Source organism: Dermacentor andersoni, chromosome 5, assembly GCF_023375885.2.
Source record: "Dermacentor andersoni chromosome 5, qqDerAnde1_hic_scaffold, whole genome shotgun sequence".
In the NCBI taxonomy this organism is placed as follows: Eukaryota; Metazoa; Arthropoda; class Arachnida; order Ixodida; family Ixodidae; genus Dermacentor; species Dermacentor andersoni.
The window spans coordinates 190,306,757-190,325,455 of NC_092818.1; the positions used below are offsets into that span (position 1 = coordinate 190,306,757).

The 18,699-nt window shown below is 42.2% G+C and overlaps 1 protein-coding gene and 1 long non-coding RNA gene across 3 annotated transcripts in view; one reads left to right on the forward strand and one right to left on the reverse strand.

Moving 5' to 3' along the window:
- LOC126532322 (uncharacterized) overlaps positions 1 to 17,854 on the forward strand; it is a 30,276-nt gene extending 12,422 nt beyond the window's left edge. For both annotated transcript variants that reach the window (XM_050180015.3, XM_055071433.2), the window contains exon 2: positions 15,801 to 17,854. In XM_050180015.3, coding sequence (XP_050035972.1) covers positions 15,801 to 16,752 — 952 coding nt within the window. In that variant the 3' untranslated portion in view covers positions 16,753 to 17,854. The remainder of the gene's footprint in view (positions 1 to 15,800) is intronic.
- LOC129385181 (uncharacterized) lies at positions 12,397 to 15,789 on the reverse strand. The gene is made up of 2 exons (XR_008612771.1): positions 15,611 to 15,789; positions 12,397 to 12,563 (listed from the first exon to the last, which is right to left on the reverse strand). It is a non-coding gene; the product is annotated as an uncharacterized lncRNA (long non-coding RNA).
- Positions 17,855 to 18,699: the final 845 nt, after the last annotated feature.

Genomic DNA, 18,699 nt, shown 5'->3' on the forward strand with positions numbered 1-18,699 from the left:
GAAGCAGGAGTCCAAGAAAAATTGCAGCACAAAAAGCCATGTGTTCAGTTATTAGCATTAGTCAAAAAGTTGATATGCATTTACACTGAAAGATCACTAGAAAAAAAATCTGGTAGGGCAACCTAATAAAAATTATATCAGTTTTTTCTATTGCATTATGAAACAATACAACTGATACACTGATAAAATTACTTTTAGTTCTATTCTGGACGTATCTGTGCTATTCTGCTTGTACAAGTCTACTAGTGTATTCTTTTTATTAGTGTAATAGTGTATTCATATTAGTTTGCCAGATCTATAGTCTATCAGTATCTATGTGTGTTGTATAGGTGTAATGTGCTTCAAGGAGAAGCAAGCTTCCTCATTTGCCCAAAAAATGAGTCAGAAATAATGCATTTATATTATCACAAAAGACAGTACATATAAATCAACTATTAAGCCCAGGATTCAGAAAGGAAAGATTGTTGGAACAAATAAACACCATACAACAGCTTAAAAAGAATAAAAATGTGATCATGTTTAAAAGAGAAAAGATGTTTCAATTGGTTCACAACAAAGTTTAGCCTCTTTAAACAGGAGGTTATTGGCAATCAAGCCACCGAATTGGTTCACACGTACACCACGAAGATTATCAGACTTCACAATCTGGAAAGCTAGTGAATGGAAGTGGTGGGTTCTTCATTATTCATTACCATGCCTTCATAGCTTTTTGCCGGATAAGTATGTCAGACATTCCAGTTTGCTTGTGGAGGGTGTCTATATACTTCTACTAGACACCGTCACTTCAGATGACCATAATGAGATCATCTGATCTTCTCTCGGAGTTTGTTGTGAGAGCACAGTCTTTGTATGGATTGGGTGCAATGGCATAGAATGTACACGAAATCCTGCATGTTCCTAAAAGTGCGGCTAAACTAGGACCTCATTGGTCGCATTGTTCATTTGTATTTGAAGGCGGAAATGAACTTCTTGTGAAATTGGTCAGTGGAGCTAATGATGTTCCTTTACAAATATTGGAATGTTATGTACTTGCTTGTAAGTTACAGGCAGCTAAAGCTAGTTTAAATCTTTCACCAGAAGCAGTGAGTTTTTTTGGTGCGCAGGAGAGGGGAGCTGATCAGCAGACAGTTTCGTTAGGCACTGGAAAGCTGTGCCTGAACTTGGATGAAAGTGAAAAACAGGCTGTAGTCCACAACCGTGGCTGTGACTCAACAAGTGTCACTGAATATTACCAAATGGTCGTCAACCAACAAACATTCCACTCTCTCCAGTACACTTGAACTATAAAGACTAAAAACAGTGCATTTGTCAGCTTCTCAGGTGCATTTTCTCTCATTTGTAGAATTCTTACTGGAGCGAATTCTTGTATAATTCTGAAATGCAAGAAACTATTTCCTGTTGAAATTCTCCATGCAAAGCACCTTTCAGTCTGCGTCAGGAGAGAGGAGCCACTAGTTTACGTAACACCCAGCGAAGTTATGCGCCTTTATGTGTTTATAGAAATAGACAACAATATTTTTGAATGGACAATACGAAACCTTTAAGAAAGAGACTAATTCCCGTGCTCAAGACATGGCAACGATGAACAGTATGTCTTTAGCCATGGTACATGAATGTCTGGTTATAACAGGTTATAGCTTTAAAAAACAACAGTTGGTAACAGTGCACCATGCTTTATGGCGTTCTGTAATAATCAGCTTTTTGATGTTTGAATATATTAAACAAGCCAGAGCCATCAAAATTCTAGAGTGTTTATTTTTTCTTGCGATAGCTTCTTGTTTTCCTAATGAACCAGCTAGCCCAATTTGCCACTCTTCATTATTGTACGCTTGTTAATTAAGTGCTTGGGGAATTGCATGGTCTGCATGTTGGCAGTAGTGACGCAGCTGCTGATGAACAGTTGCAGTAGCCAAAACATGACAATATTTTACAGGACTTATGCACAGTTTCAGGTCGGTGTCCTTACATGTAGCGAAGGGCCCTACTTAACCACGTGACTGCCTTGAGTGGGTGATCACAGTGAACAAACAGTGCTTCACTAGCAGATGGTGAAGAGGTAAAGCTTCTCAGTCTGTATGCAGAGGCATGGAAAGCAGCTGAATGTTAAGTGAGCAGTTATGCTACTTGATACAACAGCATCATTTTCACACCGTGCATCTGTCTTCCTCACTTTATTTTCTCCTTTGACTCAATGTAGCTGGTGCAAGTTTATCCGTTAACTGTGGCGGCATGACTAAGACACTATCTTTTTTCTGAATGAAACAAGCAAACTGTGAAATTTTATTTTAACAGTGTATTACGGTTTTAATCAAAGACTGCAAACACTATACATGAAGCCTGTTCTGATAGTCTTCTTTGCTGTCACGTGCTGAAGGCTACACAGGTTAAACCACTTTTACACATTTCGACGTGCGGTGGTTGAACTAGCACCCAGTGAAGAATTGTGTCTTCTGATTTTGCAATATGTTCACTGATGTTTAGGTGTTTTGTTCATGAATGTGTGGTTTTAAAAATGGTAAATCCATGCTCTTACTTGAACAAGTTCTCAGATCTGTACTCACTTTTGCTTAAATAATATTGCTGTATTGTCATGTTCTGATATATTGCTGTAGATCTTGTACCAATAGCGATGCTTGTCCTGTTTCCTTGCTTCTTGTCAGTGTGCCATGCCAGTTTGTTCTTTTTGCTCAAGCTCACTTGTGTTCTGTCACATATCACAACACTTTTGGGATGAATGCAAAAGTGCATAGTCTAGAGAAAATAGCTTCATATGAAGTTGTAATATTATAAAAGCATGTGCCAATTAGACCTGGTGTTCTATACAGCATCTGTGAGCACAAATGGGCATGGTGAAGTTGGTACTTCAGTCTGTGTTGTTCCTCTTATGTGTTTGTTTAAATGTGGCTCAAGTTGCTTGCTTATTCTTTAGATAATGGAGTGTAAAATAAACCCTAGTCATGTTTGTAGTCATGTTGCTTGTGTCTTGTCCTTGTTCCTTTGTGGATGGATGCATTAGCGTTGTCATAATTTTCAAATCAAGTATGCACCAACTAGCCCAGAAAGTAGCTTTAATGAAATCACGTTGCTAGTGTCTAATTTATGGCATTCACAAACTCAGCCTGACATGTTAGAGCTACAGTTAGTATCCACAGTCTTGAAAGTGCTTTGTTTTGCTTTTGTAAATAAACTTTATTACAACAGTAGGAAGATACCTATGAAGAAAGGAGCCAGACAAGTAGACACAATCTCTGCAATGCTATTCACTGCGTGCTTGGAAGAAGTATTCAAGCTATTAAACTGGGAAGGTTTAGGAGTAGGGATCGACGGCGAACACCTCAGCAACATTCGGTTTGCCGATGACATTATTCTATTCAGCAACACTGCGGACGAGTTACAACAAATGATTGAGGACCTTAACAGGGAGAGTGTAAGAGTGGGGCTGAAGATTAATAAGCAGAAGACAAAGATAATGATAAATAACCGGGCAAAGGAACAAGAATTCCAGATCGCTAGTCAGCCTCTAGAGTCTGTGAAGGTGTACGTCTACCCAGGTCAACTAATCACAGGAAACCCTGACCATGAGAAGGAAATTCACAGAAGAATAAAAATGGGCTGGATCGCATACAGCAGACATTGTGAGCTCCTGACTGGGAGCTTACCATTATCATTGAAAAGGAAAGTATACAATCAGTGCATTTTACAGGTGCTGACATATGGCGCAGAGATTTGGAGACTGACAAAGAAGCTTGAGAACAAGTTAAGGACCGTGCAAAGAGTGATGGAACGAAGAATGCTAAGTATAACTTTAAGAGACAGAAAGAGAGCAGTTTGGACAAGAGAGCAAACGGGTATAGATGATATTCTAATAGACATTAAGAGAAAAAAATTGCACTGGGCAGGTCATGTAATGCGCAGATTAGATAACAGTTGGACCATTAGGGTGACAGAATGGGTACCAAGAGAAGGGAAGTGCAGTAGAGAATGGCAGAAGTCTAGGTGGTGCGCCAAAATTAGGAAATTTGCGGGTGCTAGTTGGAATCGGTTGGCGCAGGACAGAGGTAATTAGAGATCGAAGGGAGAGGCTTTCGTCCTGCAGTGGACATAAATATGATGATGATGATGATGATGACAGTAATTCTGTTTTGAATATGCATTAAATGTTGCACATCTGTCTCGCAAAATTTGTAAATGTAATTTTGTATTAAAAGAACTGGAGCACGCCTGCTACAAAGATGGACTGATACTTTTCTCATGCAACTTCCCCAATGTAGTTTCACAGGCTAAGTAACGCTGCTGTGCTTTGAAAACGTGTGCTTTAATTTATGTTGAAACATGTTTAGGATAATATATCTGCATACAAGCTGTAAAAAGTTTTGATAATTGCACAGTTTACACATTTCATTTTTATTTGATACTCTAATATCCCAACTGTGTTTGTTAATCTGTTCACATGGCAGGCAATGCATTCAGGGTTGTATATTCAGTTCATTTTAAAAACGTCTCTTCAGGCGTGTGGGCACCGGCTTGTCTGCTATTTCTAACATGCTTTATCAGTGCCTCAATCAGATTCCTGTATGTCATATGATGATCTCTACCTGGGTTTAAAAGACTGATACATCATGCTATTTGGTCTTGTAGGCAGCACAGTGAGATCTATCTGATGCCTGCCAGTCTGGTAAAGAGTTCTATGGGTCAGGTAGGAATATATATCACCCTTAGAAGGACCCATACAACCTATACATATTCCTAAGAGACTTGTAGAAATTTCTATCAGTTTTTTTTGCTAGGGTACTGATATTAGGTTTTAAACTAGTGATGGCACTCCGAAGAGACATTAGTGGAGACATTGCCCCACTGGGCACGTGCAGCAGCTAAGCAAGTGGAGGGGGGGGGGGGGGAGATATGGACTGGGCACCGGCTTGCGAGAGCAAGGATGACGTGGCATTGCGGCGGCGCCCTCTCCCCTCACGCAACACCTGGCGCACTAGAGTGATGGCAGACGTACCCTTTCACCCGCTCTGCTCCCTAGAGGCACGCTCGCAATGTGGTCACAACCAATGGGATTTGAGGTTCCATTTCGCTGAGACGACAGACGCTGGCTTTTTTACTCAGTGGGCCATTTGTTTAGTCTGTTTGAACAGAAACGGACCTGCCAGAGTTTGGTTGTTTCACGACAAAACACACAGTCATCAACAAAAAGTTTAGTTTTCTACGTTAAGTTCTTTGCGAGATCTAAAATGAGAAAAATCAAGGGCCTAAACACTCAGCATTGTGGCATGCCAGAAGTGACAAAAGACAGATTTGTGAATTGGAGTTGTTAACATACAAATTGTGTTTAGTCATGAAGAAAGCATTCAGTGAATTTTAGTAATTGCATGTGGATCAATATTAAGTTAGCTTATTCAGGAGAAGGAGGCAGTGGCACAAAGTAGCAGAATTTAAAACGCTAGAAGCATCCATTCAACGCAAGAACTAAGTTCAATGGAGGAGATCAAGTTAGTGAACATGACAATATAGTTATGTTTTTCATGAGAGACAAGGTCTTATGGCAACCATGTTGACATTTGTTGTAGAAGTTTTGTGACACAATTTAGGATTATTATGGAGATTGAAATAAATGATGTTAGGGAGGCTTGGCGATTGAGGCCAGCAATTGTTCCGCCCAAGTGTCTCTCATAATATTACTGCGGCAGATCACCACGTGCATTCTGTCCTAGAAGCTGAAAAGGTAATGCTAATCTGTGTAATGCATCTGTCGAATGCCGACAACAGTATGATGCTGATGGTGACAACGATGGCATGATCGACGATGGGTCAATTCTAGAGTCATCACGATTGAGGCATAACGACTTTGGAATGATGAGTGCATGCATGGCAATGACTGCGTATCTACTACACAGCGTGAAGGCGGCAGCATCCAACGGCGTGATATTACAACTAATTTGAAATGACAATGCAATGATGACGACAGATTGAAGACTGTGAATGGTGAACAATGATGCGTCCACTTGGCAACTAAAGAAAAACATATGAGGACAGCTAAGCATGTCTTATCTGAGTTGTGATTGCGAAAGCATTAATGCCCAATGGAACGCCACTGAGCAGTCCTTCGAGTTTTACGCTGCAAGTGATGCACCCTAGAGCTACATTGGGCCCGAGATAGCAAGCAGCAGCAGCCTGCAGTGCCAACACCGCATGCCACCGACGTGCTGCACGACCAGAGACCAGGAAACAGCAGTGGCCACCAAGGCCGGCAGGCACGCGCAGCAGCTAAGCCAGTGGAGGGGGGAGATACGGACCGGGCGGCGGCTTGCGAGAGCAAGGATGATGGGCATCGCGACGATGCCCTTTCCCCTCATGCAACACCTGGTGCACTATAGCGACAGCAGGTGTACCCTTTCACCTGCTCTGTTTCGTCGAGGCGCGCTCGTGACGTGGTCGCAGCCAATGGGATTTGAGGCGCTGTTTCGCTGAGACGACAGACGCCGGCTTTTTTGCTCAATGGGCCATTTGACGCTTTCGCATAAATAATCGCTACAGAATAATGACGACGTGGTTATGTTGAGCTCGCGTTCACGCTTCATCTGCACGGACCGCCCTACCTGTGTACTTTTGGTACTGGGGCCAATTCTGTACCATGCAATACACTCAGCCATGGAGCACCCGCAACGATCACACGATAGGCAAAAAACGCTGTGCTTTAAACATGCACCCATAGAGTGCCCCAATATTGCAACAAGCCGATCCGCGCATAGTGAAGCGTCCGCATGGCCGCGTTTGCCACGTGGCCGTGCTATGCGAGTGTGTGGCTGATATATTAATTGAGTAATCGAAAGACTGGTTCCGAATGCATTTACTAACCAATTTGAGTCCACAGCACTTTTATGTGCTGCTTTGAATAACTGTGTGTGGCACCGCGGTTCCCACAGTTGCCCAATGCATGTGGCGCATACTTTAGAAGCAGTGCTCAGCGTGTTTCAACTAAAGCATTTTCATTTCAATTCTGCTCGCCACTCATGGCGGCTGTAGCTGCTTATAGTTATACAGTACTTTGGTTATAAAGTACAGTAAGTCTAGTTAATAAATTTTATTGGGATGTGAGGTTTTATTTTGTTAAATCGAGAACTTCGTCAAATTGAAACCACTTGATTAGATCACGCAACATGCCATAAAATTGATGCAAGGGCCAAAAATGTCGTTTTTGCCTACGTTCCCACTTATTGTAGCAGTTGAGCATGTACTCTGCCTTAACAGAAGAAACGATTAAAATCCCCAGAACTCAATTAGACCTACTATACACACATTTTTCTTTTTAATTATGGCAAATCAGGCAAGATATTAGTTGATTCTAGGTTTTCAGTGCTCATGAATGTGACAGTGAAAGTATTGAATGTCATGTAGTGTAATGCAACGAAAACAAGGACACAGGAAAAAGGAAAACACAGACATAATTAGGCGCTTGTGTCTGTGTTTCATTTCTTCTTGTGTTCTTGTTTTTGCTGCGCTACACTACATGCCGTTCCATGATGATCAACGAACAAGCCCACATTGCCACCCCCGTGTAGAGAACAGGCAATTTCTTTATACACTTAAACCTTGATCAGTGGCATAGCAACAGGGGGGGCCGGGGGGCCGCGGGCCCCGGGTGCAAGGGGCCAGAGGGGGGGGGGGGGGGGTGTCATATACGTCTGAAGACACCAGGAACTTGATGATGTCCTCGCCTTCCTCGACTACAGCCGGGGGGGGGGGGGGGGGTGACAGAAGACCTATGGGCCCCGGGTGCCAGACGACCTAGCTACGCCACTGACCTTGATATAACAAAGAAGTAAAATCGGCAATTCGCTTCGTTATATAGAAATTTCCTTGTATTGAAATTCGATCTGTTATGCAAATGAGTACAGTCGCCGATCGTCTTTGTTGCACGGAAAGGGGCCATGCAATTTTCCGAATTATTGGGCAATAAAAAAAGCAAGTTTGAATTAGGAAACATTTTATTTTGACGAATATAGGAGTCAGCGATGAATGATACGGTTTCATATGCCACGTTGATATCTTTACATCAGCGGTACGAATTGAGTGACGCCATGCTTTCGCGTGCACTCCGCCCCCAAAGCGTCGCCCGGTCGCACTGCGACGACGCTATCATGAAAAGCGCCGGCAGCTGGGAGCGAATGCTTCGTCTGCCTCTCGTTCCAACGGATCATCAAAACTCGAGATTGCGCAACCTTCAATACTAAACGTGCGGGAAAACAGCTTACATGGTGCCACGCCTTCATGGCATGCCCGCTCTTTCCACACGCAGCAGATTACCTCTAGAGCAGCGTGCGCGGCTGCGTATGCGCTCAGCCGCGTCTCGGCCAGTCATGGCCGAGACGCGCGCCAACTTCCCCCCCCCCCCCCCCCACTCCGCCCCCTCGCGCGCGCTTGATCGCGTTATCGCGAGCTCGCTTTCCTTCCCCACTTTGCCATTGCTCGCGGGGAAGGCCGCGCTTATGAAGCCACCACCTTTCTTGTCTCACCCTCGCACACTTTCACTCGCACCTAAAGCACAAGTGCGCGGGGCGCGATAGGATCTGATCGCACTTGGACTTAATTTATACGGAACATGATGCGGCTCCAAGCTATTGTTCTTGTCGCGCTGCACGCAGTTTGAGAGGTGCGTTTGCAAGGAGCCGCTTATAATTCAGTCATTTGACTATCTGCGTCCGCGGAAGTTACCATTGATTGTCTCAAATGGCACTCCTCTGCAGCAGAAGCGAAATTTCGTTATATTGAAATTGCACACAAACACACTTCTTTATATTGAGGCTCTAGATGCATGGTGTTCTATGGAGAAGAGGTTATGAAAAGTTAAATTCTCCGTTATGTCGAGAATTTCGTTATACTGAGGTTTAACTGTATAGAGATTTGAATTTATATACCTTGTTGTGCAGCTCCTTGGGTCATTGTTTCTATGACTATGACTCATATGACTCTGTATCTGTTGTGTAGGAAACCTCTCTCACCCCGTTTCCCTACGGTTCTCCTTTTGGAGGAGGCCCCCTTTTGATGCTATCCTTGTTCCACTCTTGGCCCACATCATTTCATAATCGAGGCATCTAAGGCCGCAGTTCCTTATGCTATGCAGCTCTGACATCATGCGTACCATACAGAATTGTACATGAGCCTGAGCCCATGCATAACCATTCTTCTGATCAAATGTTAATTTTTAGACTGACGTCCTTTCCTCTTGCATGACAGTTATCTCTGCTGTATTGTTGCTGCTCTCTCATGTACGTATACCAATAAATTATCTTAGTCAATTTCTTCGTGAACATTGAGTCCAATCTTTGCCAACTTAAGTGTGTGTTGAATGTTAATTTTTTAAGACCTGCCTTCACAATCTGCCTCCACCTCATCCATTTTAGCATCCTCAATTCAGTCACTTCTCCATCCTGAATTCTAGGTGACTTTATTAAACTTGTTTAGGTTCCATACAGTATTGCTGGTCATGTATTGTCTTATAAGTTTATTAGACAGTGAAAATCTTCAACTTGACTGGAACCTGTGTAACATGAATATCATAATGCATCTTTTCAGTTTTTCCAAACTATGTCAATTCTGCTGATTCTGTGGGCTGTCCAAATTTTCCATGTTGGTGTTTTCAGTTATCATTGAACCAAGGTGTCCGTCTTCTCTATGGTTTACCCTCAAGGCTTCCCTTTCATCTACTCTGAGAAATTGGCATGCGGCTACCAGATGTGGGCAGCTTGCCTCACAACACATGCACATGCTCAGCTACTTTCATCAACCTTTGTGCTAGATGTCAATCAGCATGAGCGAAGCAGTCAGAATGGGGAATTATGAAATTAAGGCAGAGGTTCGAGCATTAAGGGAAGTCATACTTATGAGGTGAGTACATGTGAAGAAAAGTATTCACAAATGTTGGGAATTTGCAGTTTCCTGTTTATTGGTCTATTAAACTCTCCCTAGCTATTTCAGTTATTTCATCATGTGTTGCAATTTTTAGTTGTAATATGTTTTTTTTAAGTGCTGCCACACTTACTACTAGAAGTTTGAGAACCTATATTTCTTATTCACTTGGTTCATTAATACCTACAAGCAGCAGTCTTTTCACTTTCCATCAGCTATTGAATGCAATGCCCAGATATGTTCTCAGTCTACTTCAGTGGGAGTCACTAACACAGTGAATGATCATGAAGCATGTGTGTTCTTAGAAAGTGCCCTCACGTGATGCAGCTGTAAGTTAAGGTAGGGGATGCTTTGGAAAGCATGTTATGTGGCTTACATGATAATTATTTTATGCCAGAAAGCACACAAATATTCGTGTTTATTTCTGGTGTTCTTCTTCCTTAATTACCTTCTTGATTCAGCGCGTATATATGAAGCAAGAGATCCTGGCTTCTTCTTTCTTTACATTAGCAAATTACATTAATCATATAATAGCACACTTTACATAATTGAGCACACTAAAAGTCACTTGGCGAGCAAAACATGTACTTGTCCTTTTGAATATCCCAGCTTAATGTTTTAGTGTGTGCAGTTTGGACGTGATTCTTCAGAAGCACTACATCTGCTTCAAGTATATGAGGTATAATTACTTTTGCTTAAAGATAATCCTAATCTTCCTTGATAGCTGTCCTTTTTTTACTAGACAATATAAGTATGGTGCTTAATTCCAAGGTAAATATGCCTGCTGTAACTGTATGCATCAGTGTTTGACTATTCGTTACCTACTATTCCTATTAGAAAAATGTATTTGCCAACCTCCAATTATTTGCATTGAAGTAGTGAAGAGTTTGATGGCAGCCTGTCTGGTTTGGTCAAAAGAGGCACGGTAAGTAGTTTAAAATTAGATGCCAGCCATAAAAATGAAAAATAAGAACTGGTTCAACTGGAGCTTTGTTCACAATCTTTGTGAACAAGGCTTTCAAGTGGGAGCTGAAACATCTATCTTGTATGCCCGATCTTCATTTGCTTATTATTATTATTTGAATTCATCTAGCCCTAAAGAGGTGGCAATTTATTTCGAATACTACTCTTTGCATTTTGTTTCCATTGCTGAGTTGTTTTTTTTTTAAAGTAACTTCATGCACCACACAAGTACAACTCAAACATTTTCATTCTTTCAAGGACGTCACAACTAGTGGAAGGTATTCTGCACTAACATAATTATTTTGAGATTTCCAGTAAATATGTAGTCCACATAAAAAGTATCTAAATAATTTTGGCCTAAGCGGTTATACATTAACCATGTAGGCTTCATCAACTTCTGATATCACTTGGTCTTGGCAAACTTGTAAGCTGACAAGTTTGAGCATGCAGTCACTTCCCTCCATATTTGTTTCGATGAAGGCTTGCCCTTTGGTGCTACTCTGGATCCACCCCAGTTTCCTGTGATTGCCACTACGGGCTTCAAGGCACACACCCTCAGGAAAACTTTTCATGCACAAACCTGGTTCTTTCACACTTTTACTAAGACAGACATTGAAGGCTGTTCTTTAACATGCTCATGAGCACTTATCATGATCAGTTCCCCATATAAGTGGTTTTGCTGAAGAGAATACAGGAATATGAGCAAAATTGACATGGAACCAACATATAGATAACGTCTGCATGATTGCCTATCAAAAGTTATATTTTCTTAGAAAAAAAAAACTGGAACGTGCATCGCGTAATGTAAAACTTATTGCATACACCGCCTTCATTAGGATGATACTGGAATATTCAGCCGTTGTTTGGAGTCATCATCAAGTGACGCTTAAGAGGAAGTTGGAAAGAGTCTGGCGGCGCGTTTTATTTGTTCGACATACCGAAGGAAGGAATCAGTCACGCTTATGTTACAGCGTTGCAACTTCGATCTTCTTGAGGTATGTAGGAAAAAATATAGGCTGAAGGTGCTTTATCAAATAATGCAGGATCAACTTAAGATTGATAAGCTCAAATATCTACATGCTCCAGGCAAAAGATACCTGCGAACTAACCACGACTACGTCATAAAGCCGGACCACACCAACAGTGATACATATCGATACTCATTTTTCCTGGATGCGATAGAAATGAGGAACCAATTGCCAAACGCTATTGTTAGCTTAAAAGATGTCACCGACTTTGAAAATGCTGCTGAGGCATATTTATGGGAGTTTTCGATTTAGTTTTGAAGTACCAAGTGATTTGTGCGACTTGATATTCATTGTACGTATTTTGATAAATGTCAGAAGTGTGCTGAACAGCATTCAAGTGAACATCTTATTAACTGTGAATTGACAAGTGTTAAGCAACTTTACGTACATTGACATTGTCCATATTTGATTTATGTAATTGTATTGTCCTCTCTGTTATGACCCTCTATGAGGGTTGACAGTATAAATAAATAAATAAATAGACAACGAGGAATGTGGGTAAGAACACTTTATTTTCAGCACACATGTTTTTTTAATGAACTGCTGTTATACTGCTAAAATCTGCACATTTAATAAAAGTACACTGCTTTGCTTCATCACTCCATGCTAAGTGCAAGTATCCTGTACCAGGAAGTCAAACCAAGACGTGGGATGTTCAGTCTGTGAAAATAAAAACGAGTTTGAAACATTAACGTGCAAAAACTAAAGCACACTCAAGAAAATAAACACAGCACAGGAACATATCCAATGAATCAGAATTACCCTTGAGAGCAAACATATAGTTTCTATGGCACAGTGAAGAAACCTTATTCCTCCAGCTTTTTTGTGCGCGCGAGAAAATATGAAAGTGCATGCGTTCTCCCCATATTGTGTATCTGTCACCTTTTCACACACAACAAAGATGATGTCTCAATGTGCCCAACTGTCTTTGCATATCCATTTCTCTGCTCTCATACCATGATACCTACAGTTAAAGGCTGTAGCAATGCTTAGCTTGAATGAACCAACACAAGCTACATGCACTGCGCTGTTGAACATGGCATTGTAAGTTAGATTCATGCACAGCACATTCATGTGCCATAAACATTTGATTGTGATTGTAGGCGAGATAAATAAAAAGAAGGTATGTAAATAAGAATATTCCCTAATAAGCTGTGCAGAAGTGCTCTCCCGTTTGGACAGAAGCCGAGCACAGCTGCAGTGAACAAGAAGCCAACTTATACAGCATTTAAAATCTAGGTTCTAAATGTGCTACAGATATTTCTGAATTCATGGTCGAAAATCTAGGTGTTAAAGGTGACAAACATTTAAACAGGTCTCTATTCGGACTGGTAATGCTATGTGTCACCTAGTTTGATAAAATATGCCATATCACTGGTCTCCCAAGCTACGGCTGCTGTCCAGTTGCAAGTGCAAATCACTCAATTATGTCTAGGGCACGTTTGAGCAAAAGGCAGCCAAGATTACTGTGCCAATGAGATCTATTTCCTGACATCTGATTTCTTCTCAGAAAGCTACCTCTAAAAAAAAATGTTCGCAACAACATAACCCAAACCTTTCTTGAGTAAAGCCATCACACTGGTCCTTGAACACTAATTACACAGTGGCTCTTTGTGATGTAATGTTATGTACGTCAGCACCTAACGAAGTACAGGAAAATTTAATAATGGCAGCGTGACAGGTACACAAAAAAGTAAAGGGATAAAACATCACACAAGCTGCCAACAGTGTTCATATCTCCATTTCAATGTGGATGTTTTTAGCAGTGAATACATGTTCTCATTAAACTGAGTCATATTATTACAAAAGCGAAGGGCAAGGGTCTTTACATTCTAAACTGACAAATGTGCTTTATTACGATTCACCGCAATACAGGAGGTGTTTTGCAGTGAACCATCACATAAGGTTTTGGCTAACTACGGCGGGCGTGTCCTACAGCGGGGCCTCTTGTGTATTGCGGTAAAGCGTATTATTGTGACAAGAGCTAACCTGGCACGTATGGCTTTAGCCAACAAAAGTTCTCAAGACATCATGCATCCTGCCACGAGAATCTGCTTTGATGAGAGTAGAACATTAGGTTCGTCGCTGACAGAAACCATACATTCCAGATTCACGTAAATCTTTCCCAATATCGGCATGCTTCACCGCAACACACAACTATGTTGCGGTGATAACGGTGGTCGAACAGGCTGGTGCAAATGTTTCGACACGGGAGCATGCCTTCATCAGGACAACTGCTTTCCTTGGCAGTTTTCATATACGTGAGTGCCCCCAACTCCCAACAGGGGAGATTTACCTGGACCTTTGCCAAGAGACGTACCGGCCAGCGTTTGGTAGTGGCTGGTAGAGATGCAGGAGTCTAAAAAGCATTGCGAAATTCGGTTCCGTAAGGTTACCTTCACCGCAATACAAATATGTTAAGCGGTTAGACATACAAAATATTTTGCGGTGAATCATAGCAAGGGTATCCGGCCTTTGATGCAAAGCAGCTTTCCAAGAGGCACAGTAATGCCGTGGTTAGTTATGCAGTTCCCCGCATGCGAGTGAGTTCCCTGCGTTCGGCGGTTTCCCAGTGACATACAAAATTACATTGATTGACTGTGTTGTAAATGGGCGACGGCACTATATGCTGATGCAAAAGCGTCGTTTCGCTTTCGAAAACTGCGCTCGGCTAAAGAGAACAACCTTGACTCGCATATGACCAAAGCAGTTGAACAGGAAACTACGAAATTACGTAGCTGTTATGGAAGAAATCAACAGCTCAGAAAAAAATGGCCGTGTAAACATTAACTGGCTTACGAGGTCGACAAACCAACGGTTCAAAGCATCACAGCCACGTCCGAAATAGCGCTGAAGGCCGGCCAGTACACTTAGGCGCCTCAACGCGCGTAATGTAACAGGAGACGACAGGTGCACGCGTACATCATTAAGGAACACATATTATTTATGTCGGTGAAAGCGGTCACTCTTCAGTTCAGACATGCTTCAGCGCGTAACACTAGTCTACTGCGGCGAAGCTGACTTCAGGACCCCGATTTCTTCAACTCATCTGGCGAGGCAGGTCCGTTTATCACGCTTGGCAACGTTTGACATTTTCTGCCTTAATTTCGTTCGTTCTTTTTTAATTTTCTTATCACAGTGACCCTGTATCACGCAGTAGCAGAGCTAGTGCCGCGTCTTAACTGCGTAAGGAAAGGCAAGCGTGTATGCAGCAGGCACGGCGGCATTGGCTCTTGTTTGGAAACTTCAAGAGACGCTCTTCCGCGCAGCGATGTCATTTGTATTATTAAAAGAATGCAGGTGACGATTAAATGAGCCGCAGCAAAGCTGTAAAAAAGCAGTAGTAATGCTGTTCTAAGATCCTCTCGCTCGAGCGAGATGGTCTTAGAAAAAAAGCGCGATGTAACGCGATCTGACGGAACAGCTCGTCATGCCAGTGTTTTCTTACGTCCTCGTTCTTTCGCGCATCCTCCCTGAACCAGACTACTGAATGGTTCTGTGCACGCACTGACGATCCTGACGGAGGCAATACCACTCACATGAGCAGCTTTATATAATATGCCACGGCCCATTCCACATGCCGGCTGCAATTTGACGCGGCCAGGAGGCAAAATATGCGCACAAGGTACTTAATGGTAACGCATCAAACTGCTCACAGCCCCAATCCTTTATTACGCGCATATAGCGTGGAAAGATGAATTACTCACGCTCTAAGTGGGCACGGAATACGGACCGTTTCGCAGCGCAGCCGGCTCCGTAAGACAGCCGCCATGGAAATGAGCGGATGTGACATCATGGGTTATAGCGGACGTGACGTCATGGGTGAACGTAGACATTTCGGGCACCTTTCGTTTGCTGTGCCCCGGGCACAGCAGACACGGCCCTTCTTTTTTGTAGGGCAAGCTTGGCAGCCATACTAGCGAGCAACAGCTGCTATGATCGTGTGCTGCTTCCATTGGTTGATGCCGATGTCGAGAACATCTTGTCACTATATACCAACGTTCAGTTTTGTCCCACAGAGCTCAGCCTGAAGAACATTTGTGACATACCTGTCGTGCTTTTTGGAGAACTGTGTGAAGCCCTGGCTTCAAGCACTACGGTGCACACTCTGAAGGTGCACTATAAAGGCCATGAACCTAGCAAGGGAAACTTATTTTCCGAAATGCTTGAAACCAACAGGTCTATCACATGTTTGGAGCTTTCCCAGAACCCAGAAACTACTAGTTACTGTCTAGTAACAAAGGTTGCAGCAGCACTTGTCCACAACACAACTCTGCAGGAACTCGATGTTAGTACTGGCTTTCAGTTTTATCATCACACAGCCTTGTCATTCTGCCGCATGCTGTCATGGAATCAAACTTTGATTAAGGTCATTATTAGACTGTCTCGGGGGCTGCCTATGAAGTGCCTAAGTTTGCTTGCAACTGGAGTCAAGAAAAACAAAGTACTGTTAGAATTTGGCATGAAAAATCCAGAGATTCCATTTAGTGGCATCACTTACCCTATCTTCACTACTCTGCAGCAGAACCACAGCCGACTGAACCAAGCAGTTGAGTTTGTTCAGCGTAATAGTACTAACAGGCAATGTGCCAAAGCCTTTGAGTACCTTTGCAAGAAGCCTCACTTTATGTCTCATGTGGCAAAGGTGGCAGGACAAAGTATGTCGGAAGCCTATCAGAACATTACTTCTTCTGTACGTTACCTCTACGACAACTTCTTTGTCATTGCAGGAATAGTTCAACATTCTGTTGAATGTTATCCTGGCCAAGGAACCCAGATTGATGCTTTGAATGCAGATTGTTGGAATGCAGTTGTGCAGTACCTCAAGGTGTCGGACATTAATGCCTGAGGGCGTGACGTCGTGTAGAATTATGTATATTGTCCCAGCTGTGATCGTCATGCTTTCCTCATTTGCCTGTTTTACATGTGCAGCATCTTAGTCTTCCATGACTTGTGCCGTGCGTGTTTGTACTTGAGTGAAGCTCTCATCAACCATAAGGTAATGTTGCATTTACTGCCTAACTGCTTTCCAAAGTTGGGTATGAACTGCGACAGATTGTGTTAAATGTGTGGATATCTTTTCCAGTGGTATAATCAACCACTGATGATATTCCAAAGCACAGTTTATTATGTGCTTTTGTACCAGAAATTGTTATTGCAGTATTGAAAATTATTGTCTATGTTCAGCAATGGTAGACTGCTTGTTTGGAGAATCTCAATTGCTTTTACATATACACGGTAATCAGACCAAGCTTTGAAAATAAAGTCCGTTTGTAAACTTGGTGGTAAGGCTGCTTTGTTCTGAAACTGTGTGGTCTGATGGTAAAAAAAAAAAAAAAAAAAAAAACGAGTGCTGAGCCATGTCTTGCCCTTCGGCAACTGTACCTCCCTCTGCAAAGTGCACAGATGCCTGGCTTGCAGCAGAAGGCTTGTGGTTGGTGGCACTGGCACCTTTCTACACTCTTGTGCCGTGCATTGCCAAAGCTTCAGCCAGCACTGGCAGCTTAGAGCATCAGCAAAGCAACAGCCACACATTGTGGTGTTCACTTTACCAGTGGACCCTGTTGCACATATGGAACCTTTCTCAAATGTTTGTACAGACTGCACCATGTGCCATCAAAGATGACTTGGGTTGCACATCAGAACTTTTCTGAAAATTCCTTAGCTTTGGAGTATGACTCAAGTCGATACTATCAATCTAACAGTAGTTTGTGTCATGTGTAGTGATCTCTCCATTTTTTGGCAAAGACTGCATATTTGTGCTTTGGATGAGGGTTGCCCTAAAATACGTAAAAGGGTTATATATAAAAAAAGGTTTGTAGAGAGCAGCAGGAAGTTATGACAATGACAAATGTTCTACAGTGAAACTTGCTTGAATTGTGTGTCGATATTGCACATTTTGTCTATCAAATAGTGGAAACATCCTATTAAAAATCCCATGTAAAAGTATACAGTCGTGCACTTATTCAGAACTGCATCTCCCATGACATCTATATAAACAAAGATAGTCTTTTAGAAATAAAACTTGCACACTGTAGAGAATTGGAGAAATGCCGAAAATCTTATTTCACACACTTTATTAAGTTTTCTGTCTGTCACATTTACTTTTTTACTGGCTTGCGCATCACATATGAACCACTACACAGAATGATCTGAAACTTGGCAGTGTCTTGGGTAGTAGTGAACCTCAATGCATTGAATTGGAGATAACCTGTAATGGGCATGGTCTGTTTACAATAACCACATCATCTGATTTACATAAAATTTCTGGCAAGACATGACAGCCTCTGACTTTCTCGCGATGTAACCACTATCAATTTATTAGAGTACCAGATTGCCATAATTGAGCAGTGGACTGTTCCCCTTTCCACTTTCATTGCCCCATTTTAAACGGACCAATTCAATGTTGCTACATAGATGGCTTCCCTGGTAGCATGTTTAGACATACTAATGCTTGTGTGGTTCACTTCATCCATTGTCGTAGTGCCGAGTTTTCTTTGTTACCATGCGAGCCCATGCAGCCAGTATCTTCCGAAAACTGTCGCAAAGCGAATGTAGGAAACTGCTTCGGAAGTTGCTGAACTAGAGAATTTTGACAATGGTGTTGCAGTGAAATGCAAACCATTGGGCGCAGGCCCAGTGCATACATTGAGCAAACTTTCAATTAAAATTTAATAACATTATGGCATTTTACATGCCAGAACCATATTATAAAGCATGCTTTAGCGGGAAACTCCAAATTTGGCTTCCTGGGGTTCTTTAACATGCTCCCAAATCCAGGTACACAGGCAGTTTT